Genomic DNA, 17,865 nt, shown 5'->3' on the forward strand with positions numbered 1-17,865 from the left:
AGTAGCATGGAATTAAGTTCAAATTCCCAGCTTGGTTAACTTAGATGCTAAGTAGTTTAACCAATTTAGTAGGTGATTCAGTTTCCTTACCTGTAAAATGTGGATACTACCACCTACTTAATGGGATGGTAGAGAGGGCTAATGAAATAATGTCTATAAAGTACTTAGCTCAATGCCTGATCTACAGTAATTCCCTTTACTTCCCAATTATTTCCAAGATAAAAGTTAAGAGACATCCCCAGCCCTCAGGGGAACCTTAATATAAAATACACTCTTTTTTCTTGATTGGTCTCTAAGGAAAGTAGATATATATTCCAAGATCCAAAGTTTGGGAGCTTGTTTTCCCTTCTTATGGGTTGCTTCTATATTTTTCCTAAATTAACTCTGATCATAGAACTTTTCCCTGGAAATTTTTCTCATCTAGCCTGGGCTCTAAACACATGGCCTGCTGCCTTCTAGGAAAACTGATTTGGGGTATACCTGCTCTTCATGGCTTTTCCTTTGACTTTTTCCAGTTAACCATTTATTATCCTCAAATTTTCCATAGAGAGAGTTGGAGCAAAAGAATTCATTCATTTATTCCACAAACACGAATGACATCCCATCTATATGCCAACCACTAAATGTCACAGCGCACAAAAATACAGACCTCAAGCCCAACCAGTTAAGACTACCCTTTATCTGAACTCTTTGATTTTTTTTCCTAAAGTTCAGAATGCTAAATATACATTTGTATTTAACCAATATTTGAGCAGGGTGCAGTGGCACACACCTTTAATCACAGCCACTGGGGAGACTAAAGCAGGAAGATCACAAGTTCAAGGCAAGCCTCAGCAACTTATGGAGGTCCTAAGCAATTTAGCAAGACCTGTATCCAAAACAAACAAACAAACAAAAAAAAAGGACTAGAGATGTGGCTTAGTAGTTAAGCACCACTGGATTCAGTCCCCAGTACAAACAAAACAAAACAAAACAAAACAAAACAAAAAAACAAACAAACAAAAAATACTTTTGCAGGGGCTGGGGATGTGGCTCAGCGGTAGAGTGCTTGCCTAGCATGTATGAGGCCCTGGGTTCAATCCTCAGTACCACATATAAATAAATAAATTAAATAAAGATATTGAGTCCAACTACAACTAAAAAATAAATATTAAAAAAATACTTTTGCAAGTTGGAAAACTAATGTCTGACTACAAAGGATTGATAGTATCCTTTAGAGGCAGGTGTGGTAGTGCACATCTGTCATCCCCAGTGACTTGAGAAGCTTAGGCAGGAGGTTCACAAGTTTGAGGCCAACTTTGGCAACTTAGATGTTTCAAAATAAAAATTTTAAAAGGTTGGGGATATAGCTCAGTGGTAAAGTGACCTGAGTTCAACCCTTAGTACATCCCCCACAAATCTGTTTAATTGTGAAGATGAATATATATACCATGATCACATACTTAGAAAAGTATATGAGCTTTTCATAAGTAAAAATTTAAAATAAAAGAGAAACCCTACCATTTAGCATATAATTAAAGCATTTTAGACACCATAAACCACCAGTCTCAGGAGTAGTAGCAAATTTTTATTTTGGAACCAGACCACCCTATTCTCTTGAGATGACAACCACCACTACGTCTGCATGCACATCATTCTTCTACATCTTTACCACTAACAACAGAAACTGGCTATAATGACTATTTTACTGATCTCCTAACATTTGACAGCTCTACTCCAGATTTGTTTGGCATTATATAGCATGTGAGCTAGGTGAGAACAGCTGATAGATATGTGCACAAGAGAAATGAAAACATACATTAACATAAAGACTGTTATAAAAATATTCATAAACATTATTTATAATAGTACCCCCCAAAAAAAACAAATGTCCATCAACTCCTGAAGAGACTAACAAATATATATCCATACAACAGAACACTATTCAGCAATGAAAAGAAATGAAGTACTGATACATGCTACAACATGAATGAAACTCGAAAATGTTATGCTAAGCGGAAGAAGTCAGATATAAAAGACCACAAATCATATGATTCCATTTATATGAAATGCCAGAATAGAGAAATCTAAAAAGGTAGAAAATGGATTAGTGGTTACCTGACGCTAGTGATAGAAGTGGGGAATAACTGTAAATGGACAAGAGGGATTTTACTGGGATGATGAAAATATCCCAAAACTGGATTCTGGTGATGGTTACACAGTTCATAAAAAGCAATGAATTAAACAATTAAAATGGGTCAATCTTATGGAATATAAATTATATCTTAGTGAAGTTCTTGTAGCTATGAAAAAATTAAGTTGTATAAAAATGCATTTTTCTAAAATAAACCATCAACAGAATAACTAAAAGGTGTTTTCAAACAACCAATGGGCTGGGGCTGTAGCTCAGTGGCAGAGTGCTTGCCTCACGTGTGTGAGGCACTGGGTTCAATCCTCAGCACCATATAAAAAATAAAATACAGGTGTGCCATCCATCTACAACTACAAAAAAAAAAAAAAACAACTATAGAGAAAGGAAAAAAACAGTAGAGGGGGCAGAGATGAAAGTTAAATCTCTGAATCCATTTTGTATTTTTGGGGGGTGTCTGGGGGGGGGGTAATCAGGGATTGAACTCAGAAGCACTCTGCCACTAAGCCACATCCCCAGCCCTATTTTGTATTTTATTTAGAGACAGGGTCTCACTGAGTTGCCTAGCACCTTGCTTTTGCTGAGGCTGGCTTTGAACTCATGATTCTCCTGCCTCAGCCTCCTGAGCCGCTGGGATTACAGTCATGCTCCACCACACCCGGCAGTATTCACTTTTTAAAATTTCCCTTTGGAACAATGTAAATGATCTACATAGTGTAAATAAAACAAAAGAGTTTGGGACATCTCATCACACAAGAAATAAAGGAAATCAAAGAGTCATAAGGTCATGCCAAAAGATTCAGAGTTAACTTGAAAAGCTCATACTGGACAAAGACACAGCTATTTGAGTATCAGGAAGAATGATAAATATTTGATTGGAACATATTGGGTCTGTTAAAAATCCGTGAGTTGTAGAGGCACACACAAAAAAAAACAAAGTTCAAGGCTGTGGCTCATTGGGGAGCACTCACCTAGCTTGTATGAGGCCTTGGGTTCGATCCTCAGCACCACATACAGATAAATAAATAAAGGTATTATATCCATCTACAACTAAAAGTATTTTTTAAAAAAAGATCAATACAGAAACTTTCATTGGTTACCTTTGGAGAATCTTAGGGAGTCAACTAATTATTCTAAACACTAACTAGAAGGAAAGATAGATTCATTTGTTTTGGCTTTCCCATAGGAACTATCCCTCAGGGTAGCTGATGAGGTAAAGTTCTTCCTTACAGAAGTATTCCTACTAAATAATGAAAAAGGATTAACAGAATTTGTATATCACTGTTTTTCAACTTCTAATGAAATAATGGAACTAGAAATGATGATCAGTAGCTACTAAAACTATTAGATGTATCATTAATAGGGAACATAGGATGAATGGATCCGATTAATAACACCTGAACCTAGTTACCAATCTTAACATCCCCCACCAAAAAGACAAGAGATATTATATACATTCTGATGTGCAACAATGAGCAACCTGACAGCACTCACAGAAGCACACCATACCACAGCATTGCAAAAAAATTTAACCTGGAAACTAGGCACTGGGGCTACAGTAAACCACCATTTTCTTGGAATTACAACACAGGAATGGATGGAGGGCAGTTTTAGGAGATATCTCACAGATCTTAATAAACCTTCTAAGACATAGACCTTATTTCTTTAACTAACTGTAAGGGGGGAAAGGAGAAAAATATAACACAACAGATAAACTGTGTTCAGATTCTGATCCAAACCCAAAACTAATTTTTTTAAACAGGCAATTAGGAATATCTGAATATTTGATAATTTTATGAAAGTTTTAATTTTTAGGGTATGATATTGCTTAGATAAAGAGTCTGTTTCTTTCAGATACACACTAAAATATTTACAGATGAAATTATGTGAGGTCTGGGATTTTCTTCAAAATAACCAGCTGAGATTTGAGAAATGGATCAGGATTTAGATGAAATAATACTTAATTACTATGAGTTAATAATTATTGAGCTAGGTCAGTGATACATGGTAGTTCTTTGTAAAACTAATTCCTCTAGTTTTACTAATGTTTGAATTTTTTCATAGCCATTATTTTTCCTTGGTGGTGCTAGGGATTGACCCCAGGGACTGGAGCATGCTGGGCAAGCATTCTACCACAGAGATATACCATAACAGCCCCATAACAAAATTTTTAATGAGAGAGAGAGAAAAAAATTTACTGATGGAGCTGTTTAGGAAAAAAACCACACCACTACCCCCACCTCTCTGCCACAGAAAAGTTGTAATTAACTAATTCAGCATTCATTCTATGGGGCCTTAGTTGTCATCGGGGTAAACAGAAATACAGTGGATATCACCTCATGGGTAGGAGAATAACTTGGTTACTCACAGTGAGGACAGGTTTATGGCCAATAAACAAACAAACAAACAAAAAAAAACCCCTCCTCACACCAGGTGTGGTGGCACACCCCTGTAAACCCAGCAACTCAGGAGTCTGAGACCGAAGGATGGAGTTTGAGGCCAGCCTTGGCAACTCAGTGAGACCCTATCTCAAAGTAAAAAATTTTTTAAAGTATTGGCACCATAGCTCAGTGGTAGAGCATTCCTGGGTTCATGCCCAGTATGGCCAAAAGAAAAAAAAATTAATTTAAAAAACTCTCCTCTATTGATAAGAATTCCAAGGGAGTGGGATAACTGGGTCAAATGGTGGTTCCATTCCATACTACAGTGACATAGCCACATCAATGTTTATAGTAGCTCAATTCACAATAACTAAACTATGAACCAACCTAGGTACCCTTTAACAGATGAATGGATAAAGAAAATGCGTTATATATAACAGCTTTAAAGAAGAATGAAATTGTGGCATTTGCCAATAAATGGATGCAGCTGAAGAAAATTATGCTTAGTGAAATAAGCCAATCACAAAGAACTAAAGATCGAAGTAGAATGAAACAGACATTATTATTACAGTGTGTACATATGTGAATGTATGACCAATGTGATTCTGCAACCTGTGTACTCAGGTACAGATATGTCAAGGTCATTGTACTGTCATGTGTAACTAATTAAAACAAGTTAAAAAAAAAAAAAAGAACTAAAGGTCAAATGTTTTCTCTGATATGAGAATGCTAATTCACAATGGGGAGATGAGGTAGGGAGAAATAGATGTACCTTGGATTAGACAGAAGGAGTAAAAGGAGGGGAAGGGGTAAGGGAGAAGGAAGTAGAATGAATTGGACATTATTACCCTATGTGCATATATGATTACACCACCAGAGTAACTCTATATCATGTACAACCAGAAGAATGAGAAGTTATATTCCATTATGAATAATGTGTCAAAATGCATCCTAGTGTCATGTGTAACTAATTAGAACAACAACAACAAAGAATTCCAAGGGAGGGGGCTGGGGCAGTAGCTCAGTAGTAGAGCATTTGCCTGGCACATGTGAGGCACTAGGTCCAACCCTCAGCACCACATAAAAATAAATAAAAAATAAACGTCTTTAAAATAAAAAGAAAGAAAAAGAAATGTCCTTTTGAAAAAGAAAGAAAGAAAAAAAGAATTCCAAGAGAGTGCCAGGTATGGTGGCACATGCATATAATTCTAGCAACTTGGGAGGCTGATGCAGGATTGCAAGTTTGAGGCTAGCCTGGGCAACTTAGCAAGTCCCTACAAATAAATAAATAGATAGACGGATGGACGGACGGACTGTGGATGTAGCTCAGCAAAATGCCCTTTGATTCAATCCCAGTAGCAAACAAACAAACAGAAAAGAAATCCAAGGGGGTAACTCTAGTCCTCCATGAAAGCCCAATAAAATTTGTGTTCCCATCCTGTCAGGGCACATTCACCAACTTCATCTTCCTGGTTCTGCATATACGTAAAGCCTGCCTGAAGACACCCTGTGATTCCATAAAAATACATTCACACATTCCTAACCCTAACCATGCTGAAGAGTGATAGCACTGGCTCCAAACCAGAACCCCAAGAAACAAAACTGTTCTCAGAATTTTCTTTAGCGTCTTAGGAATTGAAACACCTGCTGTTCTGCCTTCAACCAGAAGGTGGCAGTAACTCTCTAAATAGGGGGTCACATTGGCCGTACTGTTGGGAGTCAGTACCTTAAATTATTCACTAGCCTTTTCCCAACTACTGAAGGAGTGCTCCCTTTAATCCATCATCTTAGTGTGTAGCAATTGGGGTATTGGAGAGCTTTCTGAGAAATTACTTTGATTAGTCAGGCTTAGAGTAACTTAAAAGAAGTCTGTTTATAAAAATAGTGATGTTCTTTAACAAACAAACAAACAAACAAAAACAAAAAACAAAAAAACAACTGAGCTTTCTTTTCCTGTAGCAACTCAGACTTTAAAAAGGATTTCTCATTTTAGGACGGAAGAGCAACAGGAAGGCCAAATGACCACTGTTTGTGGATGTACTATGAGGCTGTGCTTACAAGCACATATACAAACCTAGCTACTAAGGTGCTACATTTAACCAGATTTGTTCAAAGATCATTAGAGATAATGAAAAGTCTATATCCAAGCAGGATTAGGCACCTCTGTGCCACTTCTCTAAAGTATCAAGGGGCTGGGGCTGTAGCTTAGTGGCAGAGCACTTGCCTAGCATACATGAGGCACTGGGTTCGATCCTCAGCACCACATAAAAATAAAGGCATTCTGTCCATCTACAACTACAAAAAAATAAATAAATAAAGTATAAAACCAACATCTCTCCCCACCTCATACTCTGAGTCCCTTAATTTTTTTTTTTTTTTTTTTTTTTTTTTACTTAGCTGAACAAATAGACTTCTAATAACCAGACTGCCAAGGATAGGCCAAACCACAAATTGGTGAAAAATTCCTCCACTTCATCATGCAAATAATTAGAAAATTCTAGGGTAAAGCTTGTCTCCAAGCCAATCTTAATTCTCCTTCCAACTCCTACCCACAGAGAAGGACACCTCCATTCTGCCTCAGAAGGTAGTGCAACTTTCTAGGCTGTGTCCAAACCAAGCAACAGGAACCCCAAACTTCACAGACTCTACCTGGAAGTGCAAAATAATGGTCCAGATCAGGCCCAGAGTCAGTTTGGGATTGCCATCTGTGATGTCATCATTGCGAATATTCACTAGCTTCACCTGAAAAAGAAAGAAAAGTCAGTCTCAGAGCTGAGACTTTTTGATTTTATTTTTACATATTTTCATTATTGACATATAGTTAATTTATTTTTTGGTACAAGATTCTATGAGTTAACACATATGCAGATTCATGTAACCACTACACAAAACAGTTCTATTATGCCCCCAAAAAGTCCCTTGTGCTGCCCCTGCTTTGTAGTTAAACCCTATTGTACTCCTAAAGTATTCCATTGTATAGACATACTATCATGTGCTTATTCATCCACTGAAGGACTTATGGGTTGTTTCCAGTTTGGGGCAATTATGAATAAAGCTCCAACATTCACATACAAGATTTTGTGGGAACATATGGTTTCATTTCTGTAAGGCAAGTTCCGGGGAGTAGGAATACTGGGTCATATGGTATATATTTAGCTTATTTTTTGGTGGGGAGAGGGGGTATATTGGGGAATGAACTCGGGAGCACTCAACCACTAAGCCACATCCCCAGCCCTATTTTGTATTTTATTTAGAGACAGTGCCGCACTTTTGCTGAGGCTGGCTTTGAACTCGAGATCCACCTGCCTCAGCCTCCCAAACTGCTGGGATTACAGGCATGTGCCACCGCACCCCACACTAATTAATTCTTCTTACTTTGTCCATTAAGGCCCCTCAGGACTCCTCTAATCCCACACATAGACATTTCAAAGCTGCTTCTGCTAGTGCCCTAAATGCTTCAGCAACCTCCATTTCTACTACTTTTAATTTATTATTTTCAACAAATACTTTATTAAATGTCAATTAGGGACTATTCATTATGATGAGTGCTAAAATTACAATGTTCAATAAAATCATGTTTCCTGCCCTCACAAAGTTCATTGGGAGAGAGAAATAACAATAAAGTGATAAATGTTATTTTAGAAATTACTGTGGAAGCACACAGAAAGGCAATTTCCCAAATTAAGAAGAACTGCTGATAAGACTAACAAAAATGAGTTGACTCCAAAAATATGCAAACTATTTAATGTCATGTTGACCCTTGCTGTTGCTTGGCAACCCCAGCTTTACCAAAAAATCTCTTACATACTGCTCACTCTAAGGAGATGAATCCTCTGGCTCTCTCATTCATCTTTCTCCCCACCACAAGCCATCTCTGTATTTTCATCCCTTTTTCTGTCCTCCCTACATCTAAGAACAAGAGTCACTTTTCTTTTCTTTCCAATGTTAATCACGCCTTACAGCTGGTCTGATTCTCATCCCTCAATTTCTGAACTTGGTTCCATCAATTAGGAAACAATGGGAGGAAGGAAGGTATGCAGAACCCAGCATGGACAGGGGAGATGCACTAGCCCACATGTCAGGAGAACTACCAATTAAAGTCTGCTCTAACTGGTATGGTTTGGGGCAGGTCATTCAGCTGTCCAGATCTCAATCTCATTATCTATAACATGAATAAACTGACAAGTAGATCTATAAGGTACCCCTACAGCTAACATTCTATGACTTCATCTCCTCACCTTCATTTTCAATCTTATTCTCTTCACTGGCTTCTCCTCTTGTATCTAAAAATATGTTGTCTTCCTTTTCTAGGAAAGGAAAAAAACTTCTTTGTCCCTCCTAGGTCTGCTATAATTTTGTACTTTATTAAAACCATTTTTTTAAGCCACCACTGAGTAACAGCTAAAACCTTTATCTCAGGCCTGATGTAGCATTCAGGCCATTCCCTTGTTCTGTTTTCATGACAATGTAGTATTTTGTGATGCTACACATTTTTTCCCATCTTCTTTGCTGGGTTGAGTTTCATCTTCATTTTGAACCCCAATTATGGTGGGCCCACAGGGTTCCATCTTTAGTATTCTTGTTCACAAACCTGTCCCTCTCAAGAAGGTCACAAGTTTTATATAACGACTACTGAATAATTTATTCAACCACAATAAAATTGCTAATCTGCAAGTTAAGACTCAGAATTGGCTCAGTCAGATTTGTCATTTTTACTAGTGGCATGCGAACATTCTTAATTCAGATACAATGTCAACTTTCCCCAGCAGAATGGGGAAAGCATGAATGGTCTTACCTGTCGCTGCTTTAGGAAGTCCAGGGCAATCTGCACATTTTGTAGCCTGTGAAAACGCATCCTGCCCTTCTCCCGGGGCTGCAAATAAAGAAAAGGGGTGTTAATTTTACCAATTTACCCACACATACTCCTTCCTCTTTCATTTCAAGGAATAAAAGATCACTCAAGAATTCCTCATGGCTGAAGCCAGGTGTGGGAGGATTACATTAAAGCACCCTTAAAAGCAGAACCTGTGTGTGTTTCACCAGGCTTTGTGTGCCCCAACCCCACCCCAAATGCCTTGTGCACCACTATGCACCTCACAAACACACAATCCTGTTTGACCACTAATGCTGAATCAGTGCTGCAGCTTCTCTATAGGTTCTTCTATGTTCATATATGCCACAGCTTGACACTGTATGTGAAGTTAATGGGAACAAAGACTGTAGCTCTGTGGCTCCCAAAATCACAGTTAAACCCTGAAGGGAAAAGACAGAAGGCCTAACTGCATACTGCACAGTAGTGGATGGAGCCAACCTTACTACAAACCAGGCCAAAGGAGCTTGACTGGAGGAGTCAATGTCTTAACTATAAGCAATGAGGCATTATACATCCTAAAAAAAAAAAAAACGTTTTTAAAAAAATTCAAAATAGGGGCTGGGGATGTGGCTCAAGCCGTAGCGCGCTCGCCTGGCATGCGTGGGGCGCTGGGTTCGATCCTCAGCACAACATAAAAATAAAATAAAGATGTTGTGTCCACCGAAAACTAAAAAATAAATATTAAAAAATTCTCTCTCTCTCTTAAAAAAAAAATTCAAAATAGGAGACAAAAATCAGGATGTAACCAATTTCCCAGGGTGATGGGTCTCACTGGAGGGAAACCACTCTTTACTCCAGCATGAAATAACCAGAACAAATAAAATCTTGATGGTGAGGGTTATTCCACATAATTAACCCAAAGAAAGTTCTTTTCTGTACTCAATCTTATATGTCATACAGCCCAGGGAGAGAAGTCCTCTCCACCTGGTACCTCTGGATCAATTATTACCTATGGACAGTAAATAAATAAAGTCTGTTTGCCAATGAGTAGTGCAGGAATGGCTATCTGCCAATGAACATTTTCTTTTGCTCTCTTCCCAATGTTGCTTTTATTTTACTAAAAGTAGGATTAAAACTTACTAGGTAATTCCTAGTTCATCTGTAAATATCAAATTAGTATTAATTAAAGGCTGAAAAAAATATAAGATGGCTGTGCTGAGTATCTGCCTAGAGGGAATGTTGCCCCAGGTTTCCTTTTGCAAAAAGGGAAGATAAAGATTGAAGTATCTCTCTAGGCACCCTCCAACACTTCCAAGCAACATTCCCCAAATAGCATAACCTACAGAGATGCAGAGGCCTCTCTGGGCAATAGGATAACTTATTAAGTCAAAGGTTTAAGAAACACCTTTTTAGCAAGAACCTCTTCTTAGTCACTTCAGCTAAACTAATTGTGCAGACAGCTTAAAACATGACAGAGATTGCAAAACAAGATTCTGAGGAATGGGAAAGAGAGATAAATGAAGTCAAAATATGACTTTTAAGAGGACAGGGAACTGGGATATTGTCTAATCCTATTTCTAGAGAAAGATTATGGGTTATTATTTGGGATCTATGAGGAAAAAAAAAACAACCTTCTTCTACACATTCTAATCTTGACTTCTAATGTATCTTCCACTCAAAACAAGTAGTCTCAGAACATGCAAGTTAAATCTCTGTCCTCTACAGCCAACTAAGATATTATTGACCAAGGCCAGAATATGTCCATGCAGTGAGTTTGCAAACAACAGGCTGTTTTGAAAACAAATGGAATGGTGTATGGTGAGAACCTAGAGGCCAGAGAGGTGGAAAGACAGTACCAGTTAGTCTAGACTGGAGCTGAGAGCAATTAATTAACTGTCATGCTGTCAACTAAACTTTTCACAATTTGGACTGCAATGTGTATTCGGACAACACAGGCCATCAGAAAGCTATGGGTCTCCAGGTCACAAAGGGACTTGACACCTCCAAACACCAGGATTCTTTTTGTGCCAACCATTCTCAGCTAAGCAAAACAATTCCCACTCCAGGATCATCTAACAGTGGCAAGAGGCATAATTAGGTTCAGCCACTTTCTTTGGGATCCAAATTCCCAAGTGGAAAGAGAAGGCAGCAACTGGTGACTGAGCTACTTGGAGACCTAGAGAACCTCAGACTCTCTGATGGCCCTGCAGTGCCAGCAGTGCCAGCTGGGATGCTAGCACCCCCAGGAGGACCTACTACATCATCATCATCTTCCTCCTCCTGCTCCTCGCTGTTTGTATGGCGCCAGGAGGGCATGCTCACCAGACGGAGGTTCTTCAGCCCTGCTGGCTCCTTTGACCACCAACCAAGGCAAAGACACACAAAGGAACAGGAAATTCACAACACAAAGATGAAATGGAAATAAATGCAACATTTAAAAAAAAAAGTAAAAATAAATTAAAAAAAAAATACCCTCCCCCACCATCAAAAGAGATACAAAACCAAATCAAGATCAGAGCTGGTACACCAAACATTCCTTAAGTTAAAACACATCTTCAATTCTCCATTGCCACCTACCCTCTCAATAAGGGAGAAAGAAACAATGAGAATTACAGTGAAAGAGATATCTTGGTGGGTTTTGGTGAAAAGATGATATCCAATGAATATCTCCACAAATAATTGTAAATTTTCAAAGATTAGGAAAAGAAATTAGATTGGAGTTTTTTAATCTGTTTTGTAAGCAATGCTACCAAAGGGGACCACTTTCCAATAAAATTCACTATAAATTCATCAAATATACCAGCCTATTGTCCAAAATTTAATTTTAAGTGAAGAATAAAGTCCATCACAGTGAAAATGAAATTTTGATTACTAATTAGACTTGCAAATGAGGGCCAAAAGAGAACCAGAATTACATGTGCAAACTATGCCAATAAAAGCCTCTATCAATTTTGGCCACTAAAAGTATAAAATTGGGGTGGGGTGTAGCCCTATGGTACAGCACTTGCCTAGCATGAACGAGGTCCTGAATTCAATCCTCAATACTTCAATAAATAGATAAATTGATAAATAATAATAAAAAAATTGCATTACAGGCAAAAAAAAAAAAAAAAAAAAAAGGAAACCAAAACAAAAGACCCAAGGGAAGCCAAGCCCCAATCCTACAAGGAGCTAAATATCACTGAAGCAGTAAAATCTAATGTGCCAAAGTCTGTTTTTTAAACATAACAATGACTAAGAAATCACCAAAGACAGTGAATGGGTGGGATTCACAGACTACTAGAGCTGGGCGCTCTTCGGTTCTCTTTACCAACAGATGTTTCCAATATTCAACCCTGGGCTTATCCAAATGAAAACTGCATTGTCTATGACACTAGAAAAAGAATGTGAACCACCTGGGAGCACTTGCTTCCATTAGGCTCAAATATATGAAACAATGAGACCACAAGTGAGTTATTCTGAGCCCTCAAAAATAAAGCAAGTGTAAGAATGATCAGCAGTCAGGATCTGCCTTCACACAGGAAGGTGTTTCCCACAAGCTATATTTAAAACAGTTTGGGAGAAGGCAGCCATATTTAATTATCCAAGAAGCCCAAACGAGCTGCTCTCCAGGGCTATGCTCAGACATCAACTTTAGCACCTCTCCCTATCTGTGAGACTCAATGAATCATCCAAGGGAGAAAGTGAGATAAACTGGAAAAAAAAAAAAAAAACTCCAAACACCTGGGCCACTGCCCAGCACTCAACAAGAAAGGAGAAGCTCACCAGTTTGATGCCTGAGAGTACCTCCAACAGAGAAATCAGGTTATGGCCATCCCGTAGGTCCTCATACAAATCATTGATGTGCTTGCGGACCTGTGAAAGAAAGTGAACAGACTGACTGTTATTTGATCTGGAATCATTTTATTATCCACCTCAGAATCTCTGGTTCTAGGTAAAAACAAATTAAAATTTTTGAAACTGGAAGCAAAAATAAAATTCAGAATTCTCAGTAGAGGTAAAATACATATGAAATGCTACCAAAGATGTGTATGTGTGTTTTAAATTGAAGCCAAAATTATTACGTACACTAAGCAACACTGAAAAGTATTCTACAAAGTATGGATAAAGAAATGGGAAGTCGAGCTGGGGTTGTGGCTTAGCTGTAGAGCGCTCGCCTAGCATGTGCAGGGGCCTAGGTTCAATCCTCAGCACCACATAAAAATAAAATAAAGATATTGTGTCCATCTACAACGAAAAAATAAAAATATTAAAAAAAAAGAAATGGAAAGTCTTAATTATCCACAAATATCTCAGGAATTACTATGGGTCAAAATGTAATCAGATGGCTAATGAAGGACAGATGAGTCCAGTTGGTGTCAGGAAAACCTTTCCAAGTGCTGGAAAAGAAAGTAAATGCTAGGTCCAATGTTTCATGGGATGTACCTCCAATTTAACCCCTCTCTTACTAAATGCTTCTAATAGTGAATTTGGGAATTATTTTCCTTGTAGGAAAACTTAATTACAATTTTATAACCAAGACTATAGAAAAACAGATCTCACTTTGGAGAAAGGTGTGGCTGTTTTATTTTAAACATAATTTAAATGTAAGTTTATAGATTTAATTTTTAATAAATATTTTATGTGTTAACTATCCCACACATCTGTAAGGTATTATTATTATTATTATTATTATTATTATTATTATTATTATTATTCCTATTTTAGACATGAGGAAACAAGATACAAAAAAGTTAAATAACTTTCCCAAGGTCACCAAGTGGGAAAACTGGCCTCAGTTTAGGTTCTCTGATTTTAGAGTCTTTGCCATTAACTACTACGCTTTATGATCAGCCACAATCAAGTTTTACTTATTTAATTCACACTACTGCCTTGTGAAATTCATTTATTACCCCATTTTGCAGAATAAACTGAAGAAGCTGGGCTCTGAGAAGCTTGGTCATTAAGCTGTAAGCTAAGTAAGACTTGATTCTTTACAAGTCTAGCAACAACTCACCAAGTGATGCTCACAATACAGAATCACAGGACTAGTGAAAATGGGATGAATATACTTTTTAACATAAGTAATTTTCTAGACAATAGAAAAGGCTACTTTCAGAAGTAATGGATTTCTAGTTACTATAATTTTTCAAGCACAGGCTGGGATTTGGGATTTTTACATTTCAATGGAAAACTATAGTTCTTTTTTCTGTTTGGGGGCACTAGGGCTTGAACTCAGGAAACTGCAAATACTATTCCACTGAGCTACCTCCCTAGCCTGTTTTATTTTTAATTTTGAGACAGGGTCTCACTAGGCTGCAGAGGATGGCCTCAAGATTGCAATCCTCCTGCCTCAGCCTCCTAAGTAGCTGGGATTACAGGCATGCACCACTATATCCCACTAATTACTTCCCAATTATGATATTCAATGTAGCACTCAAAGCAGAATAGGAATTGGAAAAAACAAAGGCTGGAAAATCTGGGAAAACTTCCTGGATGAGATGGAACTTAGAGGATGAGCCAATATTTTGGTAAAAAGATGGAAAAATACACAAGACTAGGTAGAAAAGTGGAAATACATAGTATGTGTTGTGTGTAAAGGAAGAAGAAGGTCACAGGTAGATTATTCAGCTGGAGAAAATGGTTCATGATGAATTGAATCATAGTTTTCAAATAGTGAAAGAATGTTGTATTAGCTCTAGACATGAACACTGTTAAGTTTAACCTGCAATATAACACTTTCTCCATCACTAGACAATGAACTACACTAGATACCTAGCTCAGCTTTCAGCATTTGCTGATTTCCATGGTATAAATACTCCTGCCACAACCAATTTCAAGGTAAGACATTGAGAAGAAATGTACAGTAGCACACCTTTATATACTATTTCTATCAATAGACATAATTAATCTCAAGAGCATAGAAAACAGAAAAAACAATGCGCAGTAAAATAATTATGAAGTGAAGAGCTTTGAGCATTTATTACTTTTATTTTAAACATAATTTAAATGTAAGTTTATAGATTTAATTTTTAATAATGGCTGTGTTTAGCAACCAACTTACAAAATTGCTAAAAATTTAATATTTGGTTCAAAGTTTTCAACATCCTCCCTCAATTGGGTTCAATGTTTCAAGCTTTCAGTGTAGAACAAGTATAGTGCATCACTAACAGAAATAAGCAGTCATGAGGGTTGGAAGGGGAGCCGATTTGAGAAGTTCAATTTCAAATATGTGGAATTCAAAATGACAGTGAAGGAGCTACAAATGGAAATGTTCTTTTTTTCTTTTTATTTTTTTATAGTTGCAAATGAACAGCATGCCTTTATTTTATTTTTTTATGGGGTGCTGAGGATCGAACCAAGTGCCTCACACATGCTAGGCAAGTGCTCTGCCATTGAGCTATAGCCCCAGCCCTGGAAATATTCTTGAAGCAGCTAGAAATACCCAGAATTCAATCTGGGTCAATAAGTTTAGAAGTCATATGCACAGAGGGCTAGCTACAGTTGGGAAATGTTGGGTTTTCTGGGTTAGGGTCAAGAAAGAAGAGCACAGCACTAAGGAATGAGCCTTAGGGAATACACAGAATTAAAAGGTAGGAGATGGAAAAGCAATCAACAAAGGGAGGGAGGTGGACAACAGGAGCAGGGAAGGAGGTAGAAGGAAAAATGTAATCAAGGCATGGATGACTGGCAGTACTAAATGCAAAAGCAGAGGTCAAAGAGGATGAAGACTAAGAAATGATTGTTTAATGTTCCCACAAATAAGTAAAAAAGTTTCCTTTTGTCATGTTAATGCATATATAAATATATGTCAGGGAACCTCATCTCAATGCAAAAATAGAAAGAATAGGCTCTACTATCATGTGTAACCCAAAAGAAAAAAAAATCAAATATAAATTAATAGATGAGCAAGACAGTCTGGTATAGCAGAAGGAGAATGGGAAAGGGGAAGGAGATTGAGGGCGGGTATCATGAAAGGAAATCAAATTCCATGCATGTATGAATTCATTGGGATGAACCCAACTACTATATATAACTGTAAAGTTCTAACTTTTAAAAAAACTTTCCTTTTTTATGAAAATAAGAGAATGGTACAATGGAAATAATTTTATAAATAAATGAGTGATAGGTTTTAAAAGGTTAGAAAATATTAAATGCTTGATATTAAAGGTTAAGAAGAGAAGAGACAACTAAGTCAAATAAGGAATTTTTTTTTAAACAAATTTCACCATCCTTGTTAGGTATTATTGCAATAAATAACATACACATATACCTGAAGCCATGAATTATACAATCTTGTTTCTTTTCATTACTCAAGGGAACCAGTACACTATGTGACATATGTGATTCCTCTGCTTGTTTTTGGAAGATGGGATCTCACTATGCTGCCCAGGCTGGTTTCAAACTCCTGGGCTCATCGCATCCTCCTGCTTTAGCCTCCCAAGTAGCTGGGACTATAGGTGTGTGCCACCTTTCCTGGATTCCCCTGCAGTGTTTAAGGTTTTTTGTTTTGTTTTTGTTTTTGCTTATTTTGAAAAAACTCTTTATAAATGGGGGGCAGAGAGGAAGACAAATTTGGTTTTGATAGATAAGACCTTAATGTGGTATAAAACTTGGGAGTGAGCAGTGAATAATTATTTAAATAACTTACATAGGCCTTAAAAACCAAGTAGCACCATGTTACCACTAGAAACTGAAACACCACCAGGTACTAAAAAGAAAAAGGAGTTACCTTTAAATGTAAAGTTAATTTCACATCAAGTTCTCAATAGCTCCTTCTAAAAAAATTTCAGTTTTGTTTTACAACTGTAATAGCAAAATTCAAACATATAAGAAATTTAGGTGAATACTAGTTTATTATGTCTCTCAATCTTTGATCGTAATAACCAAATGTTTATGAAAAAAAAAAAAAAAAACAGAAAGGTACAGAGATGATGAGGGAGGGGAATATGGAGAGACATTTTTCCTGGAGAATGTCCCAAAACAGGGAACAGTATTCTGTTTCCAAAGCATACTGGACCCAGTTCTACCCAGAGAAAGGTACAGAACCAGCTCATACTTACTGATGCTTCTATGTCAGCAATTTTTTAAATGCAAAGATGAGTTCAATTAACATCCCAAAACCATACAGCTATTGAATGGCCCAAAGAACTCAATACATGTCTAAAGTCCCTCCCTCTACACATGCATACTTGCCTCTAAGGTTTTCCACAAATCTCTTAAAAGAAAATCCAGGAGACTAGGTATCGTAAGTTTTAGAGTCAGACACCAAGTGAAGCGAAAAGTGCTTAAGAAGCATCAATATAGGGGCTGGGGATGTGGCTCAAGCGGTAGCGCGCTTGCCTGGCGTGCGTGCGGCCCAGGTTCGATCCTCAGCACCACATACAAACAAAGATGTTGTGTCCGCCGAAAACTAAAAAATAAATATTAAAATTCTCTCTCTCTCTCTCTCTCTTAAAAAAAAAAAGAAGCATCAATATAAATATAATCAAGTTCTTCTGTCAACAAATAAAAGAAGTGAAAACTTTTAACTATTCAAGACCTTCCCTGTTTGTACTTCCCAA

The 17,865-nt window shown here is 37.4% G+C and overlaps 1 protein-coding gene across 14 annotated transcripts in view; it reads right to left on the reverse strand.

Annotated features, from left to right (window-relative positions):
• The window catches only part of Macf1 (microtubule actin crosslinking factor 1), a 347,832-nt gene that overhangs the window by 195,914 nt on the left and 134,053 nt on the right, over positions 1–17,865 (reverse strand). For 7 of the 14 annotated variants that reach the window (XM_058570873.1, XM_058570886.1, XM_058570876.1 and 4 more), the window contains 4 exons: positions 13,088–13,177; positions 11,579–11,674; positions 9,305–9,382; positions 7,159–7,251 (listed from right to left, as the gene is read on the reverse strand). In XM_058570873.1, coding sequence (XP_058426856.1) covers positions 7,159–7,251; positions 9,305–9,382; positions 11,579–11,674; positions 13,088–13,177 — 357 coding nt within the window. The remainder of the gene's footprint in view (positions 1–7,158; positions 7,252–9,304; positions 9,383–11,578; positions 11,675–13,087; positions 13,178–17,865) is intronic. The other 7 variants (XM_058570880.1, XM_058570874.1, XM_058570882.1 and 4 more) reach the window with 1 other exon arrangement.

The sequence above is a fragment of the Marmota monax genome, unplaced genomic scaffold, assembly GCF_021218885.2.
Source record: "Marmota monax isolate L192 unplaced genomic scaffold, Marmota_monax_Labrador192_F-V1.1 WCK01_AAM20220418_F8-fsc00008, whole genome shotgun sequence".
Lineage (NCBI taxonomy): Eukaryota > Metazoa > Chordata > Mammalia > Rodentia > Sciuridae > Marmota > Marmota monax.